Source organism: Tupaia chinensis, unplaced genomic scaffold (genome assembly GCF_000334495.1).
Source record: "Tupaia chinensis unplaced genomic scaffold, TupChi_1.0 Scaffold000573_1, whole genome shotgun sequence".
Taxonomy (NCBI): Eukaryota; Metazoa; Chordata; class Mammalia; order Scandentia; family Tupaiidae; genus Tupaia; species Tupaia belangeri.
In genome coordinates this window covers 2,646,081-2,654,634 of record NW_006160087.1, presented here as the reverse complement: position 1 = coordinate 2,654,634, position 8,554 = coordinate 2,646,081, and the positions used below count along the sequence as shown (strand labels likewise).

The window sequence follows — 8,554 nt, the reverse complement described above, 5'->3', positions numbered from 1 at the left end:
CCGCAATCCCTTCTCCTCCATTCTCCTCTCGGGATCTTGGGCACGCACGCACACGCGCCCGGCGTGAGTTTTAAGCCACCGGGTCCGGGACACGAACTACGGTCGACTACGTGGGAGTCCAGCGACATAGCCATTACGCTAACTGCTGGTCCCCCATAAAATATTTTTAAGAACTTTCTGGAAAAAAAAGAAAAAAAGTTATTTGCTGCTGCTGATGTATACAGAAATGTCTGTCTTGACTGGTCTGCATGGTACCCATGCTGGTAAGCGCAGTGTTGTCAGAGTAAAGGTGTATGTGATTCAGTGTAAATTAAAAGTACTTTCTGTTTGGAACTAGCATGTGGCATGGTGGCTAAAGTGCTAGACTCCCACATGGCTGACCATGGTTCTAGTCCTGAACCTGGCAGCTTGCTTTCTCACTTTGTCTCTCTTTCTCTGTCTCTCTGGAGAGCACACATACCCTCTAACAAATTTTAAAAAATAATGATGATAAATAAAATGAAAATAAAATTCATTCTTTTTTTTGGGGGGGAGGTTTTTGCTATAGGGTACGTGCGCTCACCAGAAAGAGAGAGAGAGAGACAGAGACAGAGACAGAAAGTGAGAAACCACCCCCGAGGGGGGATGGCCACACCACAATCCCTTCTCCATTGTCCTCTCGGGATCCTGGGCACGCACACACACGCACCCAGCGTGAGTGGTCGACTACATGGGAGTTCAGTGACATAGCCGTTATGCTAATTGTGGCTCCCTTTTTTGGTGGGGAAAAATTTATTCTTAAAAAAAAAAAAAAAAAAAAAAAAAAAAAGAACATTTTATTTGTTAGTGGCCAACCATTGGAAAAATATTTTTTTAATTTTTTAGTTTTTTGTTTTTTAGGTTTTTACCACATGGCACATACGTTCACAAGAGACAAAGGGAGAGTGAGAAGTTACCACCCCCCAGGGAAGATGGCCATGCCACAGTCTCTCCTCCTCTATTCTCTTGGAATTTGGCGCACACAGGCCTGAATCACATACTCCCAGCGTGATTTTCAAGTCTCTGGGTCTTAGACCCAGACCTTGGTTGACCATGTGAGAATCCAGCACTTTAACCACTCTGCCACCTGCTAGTCCTGAAAAAATTTATTTTATTTATTTTATTTTTTAATTAATTTTTTTTTCTGGAGAGGTTTTTGCTATAGGGCATGTGCACTTGTCAGAAAGAGAGAGACGGGGCAGGGGGAATGGCCACACCGCAATCCCTTCTTCTCCATTCTCCTCTCAGGATCTTGGGCACGCACACACTTGCCCAGCATGAATTTAAGCCACCGGGTCTAGGACTTGAACCGCGGTCGGCTACATGGGAGTTCAGCGACATAGCCATTACACTAACTGCTCGTCCCCCAAAATTAAACTTTTAAAAAAAAGTTTCCAGAAGGCAGCATGTGTACTCATCCGAGAGAGGGCAGGCGGAAGCCCCTCCCAGCGGGGTGTGCTCATCCTGCAATGCCTTCGCCATTCCCGCCTCCCACTGGGATTTGGACGTGAATTCTGCGCGTTTTCCAAGCTGGGATTTGGGACTGGATTGCAATCAGCCCTGTGGGATCTGGCCTGTTAACTGTGGGTCATGAGGCCACCTGGAAAAATAACATTTGGCTCGATCGTATCTGGTAGTTGGGCCCAAATTCCTTTGTGCTGAAATCAGCTAGAGCCATATGTAGAGGCCGGCCTCTTCTCACCGCTGTTTTTTTGTTTGTTTATTTTAAGCACCAAGTTAGCTTTATAAGTGCTTTGAATGTAGTGATTTCTGGGTTGGCCTGTTAAATATTTAGGGGTACGCTAGAGAGGTGAGTTAGGGATCAGGTTGACCTGCTCTTTAAGTCATTAAGAGAGTTTGAGCTTCACATGGTGAGTGATGAAGCTTCTGATGTACTTTAGAGCGCGTGGTATTCAGTTTGCATTTTAGGTGGCTCTGCCTGCAGGACTGAGAATAGATTCTCAGTGGTTAAGGCTGAGGCTTGGATACCCTCTGGGTCAAAGGTCATGGGGGCCGTCAGGTGGCACGGCGGTTAAGGGTAAGGCATTGGACTCTCACATGGCTGGCCACGGTTTGAGCCCCAGACCTGACCACTTGCTTTCACTTGTCTTTTTCTTTCTCTGTCTCTCTCTGGTGAGTAAAAATAAAATAAAAAATAAGGTCGTGGGCTGGAATGGCAGTGGGCAGTTCTCTTTTAAAGAGATTTCTGCTATAGGGCGTGTGCACTCACCAGAGAGAAAGTGGCAAGTACCGCCCAGGGGAGAGGCCAGTCCACAATGCCGTCTCTCCCATCTTCCTCTCGGGATTTTGGGCACACCCCTGCCCACCGGGTCCTGGATGCGAACCACAGTCAACTACGCGGGGGTCCAGCAGTGTAACCATTACACAGCTACCTGCTGGTCCCGGCCCAGTGTTTCTCAAAGTACCAGGACTGGAACTCAAACTGGTTCGCTCTGTGGGCCTGGTTTCCCGTACGCCCTGGTTCGGAGAGAAGCTAAATATGGTCTGTGAGGAGAGGGACTGACTGCCCTGGCTCCTGTCCCGAGCAGCCGGGTGGACAGTGGCACTGAGGAAGCCCAGGGCAAGAGCACAGGAGAGGGTGGAAATGCGGCGGGACTGTGGGAGTCGCCTGAGAGCTGCTGGCCGTGAGCCGACATGGCAGCACCGAGAGGAGAGGCGGTTTAGAAAGGTACTCGGGGTCAGCAGGTGGCATGGTGGTGGTTAAGGCTCCCACATGGTTGACTGCAGTTCGGGTCCCGGACCCTGAGGCTTGAAACTCACGCCGGGAGTGTGTGTGCCCAATCCCAAGAGGAGAGTGGAGAAGGGATTGCAGCGTGGCCGTCCCCCCAGGGGGTGACTTCTCACTCCCTTATTGTCTCTGTCTCTCTGGCCAGCGCACACACCCTATAGCCAAAAAAAACTCCAAAAAAAAAAATTAGTAACAGGTACTTAGGGCCGGCCGGTTGCCTGGTGGTTCAGGACTGGACCCCACATGGTGGGCTGTGTACAAAGTCCCAGGTCTGGTGCCTTGAAAAACATGTGGCACGCGTGTTTTCATGCCCAGAATCCTGAGAAGAGAGAGAGGGGATTGCAGCGTGGCCGTGCGCCCCGGGAGTGCTCGCTCTCTCGTTCACTCTGTCTTTAGCGCATGCACACACCCCATAGCAGACTGAAAACAAAACAAAAGCAAACTCCTAGGCCCCGCCTCGGCACAGGAAAGTAGAGCACTTGAATCTGAGTGCTTTCAGGCTCTCACCAAGTCGCTGGGTCGGCTCGGCTGAGATCCCTGTGGCACTGGGGGCTGCTGGGGGCTGCTGCCGGGAGTCCGGAGCTCGGAACAGACCGTCCGGGCAGTCTCTAGGGAGGATAGCCAGAGCAGAGCTCTGATTGGGGACCAGCAGGAGGCGTGGTGGTTAAGGCGCTGGATACTCCCACAGGGCCGACCACGGTTCGAGTCCCGGACCTGGTGACTGGTTTTCTTTCCTTCCTTCTCTTTCTCTCTCTGTGTCTCTCTCTGGTCAAATTAAAATAAATGAATGAATAAATTAAATAAAATTAAATGAGATACTTTTTTTAAAAAAATTATTTTATTTTTATTTATTCGTTCATTTTTTTTTTTTTTAATTTGACCAGAGAGAGACACAGAGAGAGAAAGAGAAGGAAGGAAAGAAAACCAGTCACCAGGTCCGGGACTCGAACCGTGGTCGGCCCTGTGGGAGTATCCAGCGCCTTAACCACCACGCCACCTGCTGGTCCCAATAAGATACTTTTTTTAAAAGTGGCATTTGGAGCTTTCACTGGTGGTTTTTTTGTTTGACAGAGAAGCTAGGGAGAGAGACAGAGACAGGCATTCCCGAAGGTCTCCCTGTGCCTCGATCCTCCTACCTATCTCTCTGCGCGCGGGCCCATGGGTGTGCACCCCGCTCCCCGCCCCACACTCGGCTTTGCTGTGGGTGTGCTGTTGAACAGCGCCTGTGTCTGTCTGATGTTCCTCATGAGAGTCAGTCACCTAGAGACAGACCTCACGTTCCCATCCTGGCTTCCCACCTGTGCCCAAGCCTGCTTTCCGCACGACAAGAGGAGGATGTCACTGACTCCCACTTGGCCAACTGCTGTTCAAGCCCCGGACCCGGAGGCTTGAAACAATGCCGGGCACGTGTGTGTGTGTGTGTGTGTGTGTGTGTGTGTGTGTGTGCCCAAGGTCCCAAGAGGAGAACGGAGGGGAAAGGATTGCAGTGTGGCCATTCCCCCAGGGGGTGATTTCTCACTTTCTGGCTCTGGTTCTGGCATTCTGGCGAGCACTTGCGTCCTATAGCAAAAATCTCCCCCCCCCCCAAAAAAGACAATAGAATGAACTTTAAAAGGTTGTTGTGATGGGACCAGCAGTTAGCGTAATGGCTATGTCCCTGGACTCCCACGTAGTTGACCGCGGTTCGCATCCCGCACCCGGTGGCTTAAAACTCACGCCAGGCGCGTGTGCGTGTGTGCGTGCCCAAGATCCCGAGAGGAGAATGGAGGAGAAGGGATTGCGGCGTGGCCATCCTCCCTGGGGGGTGATTTCTCGCTTTCTGTCTCACTGTCTTTGTCTGTCTGGCGAGCGCACCCGCCCTATAGCAAAAAACTCTTCAAAAGAAAAAGAAGGTTGTTGTGAGATGGGGCTGGCAGGTGGTGTGGTGGTTGAGGTGTTGGACTCCCGTGCGGCTGGCTGCGGTTCTTGTCCTGGACTTGGCAGCTTGAGAATCATGCCAGGTGCATGTGCACGCATGCACAAAATCCTAGGAGAAGGGATAGTGGCCTGGCCGTCCCCTCACAGGGTGATTTCTCCTGTTCTCTCTGTCTCTCTCCAGGGAGCACATGCGTCCGATGGCAAATCCTTAAAAAATAAAAAGCTTTTAAAAAGATGTGAGGATCATGGGAGATAGCGCATGAAACGTCCAGAACAGTGACTGGCACAGAGTAAACGCTCAAATGACAGTTGTGTATTCAAAATGCTTTATAGTGGCCAGCAGGTGGCATGGTGGTTGGAACACTGGACTCCCACTTGGCCGACCACAGTTTGAGTCCCAGACCTGACAGCTTGCTTCCCCACCTTCTCTTTCTCTGGTCAAAATAATAAATAAAAATAAAGTGATTCTTTAAAAAAATGCTTTATATAAAAATATTGGTTTTATAATTAAAGATGAAGAGAGTTGTCTCTGAAGTAGACCTTTCTTTAAAAGATGAGAGGAAGAGAAAAAGGTTTTTTTTTGTTGTTTTTGACCAGAGAGAGAGAGACACAGAGAGAGAGAGAGCCGGGGGGGGGAAGGTGAGAAAGCAAGCCACCAGGTCCGGGACTCAAACTATGGTCGGGCATGTGGGAGTGTCCAGCGCCTTAACCACCACACCACCTGCTGGTCCCGAGAAAAAGTTTTTAAGAATTATTTTAATTTATTTATTTGGAATTATCTATTTATTTAAATTTGACAGGGACAGAGTGGGAGACAGAGAGGGAGAGAGGGAGAAAGCAGGGCGAGAGGTCCAGGACTCGGGCTGCGGTCGGCCTTGTGGGAGCCCAGCGTCTTAGCCACCCGCCGCCTGCCGGCCCGCAAGAAGGAAGGGTGACAGGAGATGGTCGTGTTGAAGTCCTAGGAGGAGGACGCGGTCAGGATTGTTGGGTTGGTGACTTAGAGGATTTTCCATAGAGGGTTTTTGTCGTCAGTAGTTCTTGAGCCCTTGGAAAGGTGGTTATGTCTGGTTCAGAATTATATATTGTTACACTTCGTAATACAAAAAGGGGCCCAGCCTCGGTGGAAGGTGGCAGCCTGGTCTGCGATGCTCGAAGCCACGTGGCAGCCCAAGGTGGGTTCCGACACCGGTCGGCCTAGACACCGGTTGTGTGCGTGTGCACACAGACACACATGCGTGCTCTATCGTGCCCTTTCTTGTGAAAGAACAAAATTAACTTTAAAAAGTGATTAAAAACTCATGGCCGGCAGGTGGCATGGTTAAGGTGCTGGTCTCCCACATGGTTGACCACAGTTCAATCCTGGACCTGGCAGCTTGCTTTCTTAATTTTCCTTCCTCCCTCTATCTCTCTGGTTAAATAAAATAATAATAATGGCAAGTAAAAGGAAGTAATTTTTAAAATGATAAAAAGTAATAATTTGTGGAGCACGTTTCCATTACGAAGCGCACTGGCAGTTTCACCCAGCTCTCCACTTCTCTCCGAGGTCCGAGGAGAGTATCAGGAGACGCCGAGAGATGACAGAACTGGGCTGCAGGCCAGGTCTCCCGGGCTGTAATTTGCTACAGAGTGCTTGTGCTCCCCAGGGGAAAGAGCGAGGGCCAGTAAGGACACAGCCCCACCTGGGGGTGACTGCACCGCAGCCCTTTCTCCTGAGGATGTGGGCACACACGCACGTGCACCTGGTGTGTTTTTCAAGTCACTGGGTCAGGGACTCAGACCACACAGTTACCCTGGGGGGTCCAGCTGCCATAACCACCACACCATCTGGCTGGCCCTGGGTCTAACTTCTTTTTGGATTTTTGCCACAGGGCACTCTCCAGACAGAGACAGAGAAGGAAAGTGAGAAATAACTCCCTGGAGGAGTGGCCGTACCAAGATCCCTCCCCTGCACTCTCAGGATTTGGCGCGCACACGCCCCACGTGACTTCCAAGTCGCTGGTCCGGGACTGGACAGGGTTGGCCACGTGGGATCCGGCGCCCTAACCCCCCGCCCCTGCTGGCCCCTAGGTCTTCTGATACCGGGGGTGAGATGGTTGGTTTCCCGAGGCCTGAATCTAACCAGGTCTTTTTGTCCTGCGCAGCCCCTCGCTCAGTTCCGGGCAGACGCGTGTTCAGGCCCGACTGAGCGGCGGGCTCAGCCGGTAACGCCTCTTCTGCCCGCAGCGCCCGCACAAGGCCAGCGCGGAGGAGATGACCAAGTACCACAGCGACGACTACATCAAGTTCCTGCGCTCCATCCGCCCCGACAACATGTCCGAGCACAGCAAGCAGATGCAGCGCTGTGAGTCCGCCGCCGCCTCCCAGGGGTGCCGGGTCCCTGTTTCCTGGTGGTAAATAGTAGGGTTTTAGCCAGCGGGTCCTCCGCGCTGTCCCAGGAGCACCGTGGTCGCCGTGATGGGAAGGCGCTGCTGGACGGCGGCCGGATGCAGGCCTGCCCTAACTGGTGGCTGGGACAGCTCACTGCCCCTCCGCTGCCGCTGCCCACTGGCCGGGGCCTCAAGCTCTGCCTTCTGCCCAGATGTTGCTGCCCTGGCTTTGTGAGTCTGAGAAGCTGGAGGCCTCCAAGGGACAGGCCATAGGTGATGAGATCTTTGAGATGAGACAGTTCTGCCCCTGCCGCTGGGGTTCAGAACGCCAGTACCAGTCCCAGCTCAGAAGCCACACTCAGGTTGTAGGAGTTGTTGGGATTATATTAGCTGGGGGGGGGGCGTGTTCAAATCTGGGTCAGAACTGTCATACCCGACCTGACCTCGCTGGTTTTTGTTGTTGTGTTTTTTGTTTGTTTGTTTGTTTTTTGAGAGGTTTTTGCTATAGGGCACGTGCACTCGCCAGAAAGAGAGACAGAGAGACAGAAAGCGAGAAATCACACCCCCCCCAGGGGGGATGGTCACGCTGCAGCCCCTTCTCCTCCATTCTCCTCTCGGGATCTTGGGCACGCACACACACACACCCGGCATGAGTTTAAGCCACCAGGTCCAGGAACCCGAACCACGGTCGACTACATGGGAGTGCAGCGATGTAGCCATTACGCTGACTGCTGGTCCCATCTCTTTTTTAGGAAGGGTTATTTTAGAAATGACCACTTAGCACCTGAGACCTCGTGCAAGAAAGCAGGGTAGTACCTGCCCAGACGCTGGAGGTCATGGCGACAGCTTATGCCGCTGTCTCGGGGGGTCCATGGCACCCGTTGTTGCTCCTGGTCTCTTCCCTCAATTTTGCCGGAGGATGTGTATACCTGACAGAAAGAGAAGCACCCCCTGGGGGATGGCCATGTCTCAGTCTCTTCTCCAGTTCTCCCTCCTTTCGGGGTTCCGGGCACACACAGTACTTCTCAAGTGCAGCGCGCCCCGTGGGATCCCGCTGCCTCGGTCGCTGTGCTGCACTGGCTGTGCTGGTCTGAAGGTGTTCTGATTCCTGAGGACGGAGAGGACTTACCGGCTACCATAGCTGTGCAGTGGTGAGGGTGACAGAACCAGAGACCTTCGAAACACCGAGCTCCTTTGTTACCCGTAGTCCCAGAAATTGCTGTGCCCCTGGGTGAAGGGTTTGGGAAGGGTTTCTCTCTGACTCGGCAGTGTCTTCCAAGCCAAGACAGATCCATTCCTTGAGTGTAAGTGGCCTTAGGGGTTTTCATAACCCATTTAAGCCGAAGGCCAGGCTCTACTCTCAGCAGTGTGGACTGATTAGGAAAACAGTTTGGTATTGGGACCAGCAGTTAGCGTAATGGTGATGTCGCTGGATTCCCATGTAGTTGACTGCAGTTCGTGTCCTGGACCCGGTGGCTTAAACTCACGCCAGGTGCATGTGCAG

General features: G+C 52.1%; 1 protein-coding gene across 2 annotated transcripts in view; it reads left to right on the top strand.

Annotated features, from left to right (window-relative positions):
• The window catches only part of HDAC1 (histone deacetylase 1), a 91,777-nt gene that overhangs the window by 48,243 nt on the left and 34,980 nt on the right, over positions 1–8,554 (top strand). For both annotated transcript variants that reach the window (XM_014591432.2, XM_006158111.3), the window contains exon 3: positions 6,908–7,025. In XM_014591432.2, coding sequence (XP_014446918.1) covers positions 6,908–7,025 — 118 coding nt within the window. The remainder of the gene's footprint in view (positions 1–6,907; positions 7,026–8,554) is intronic.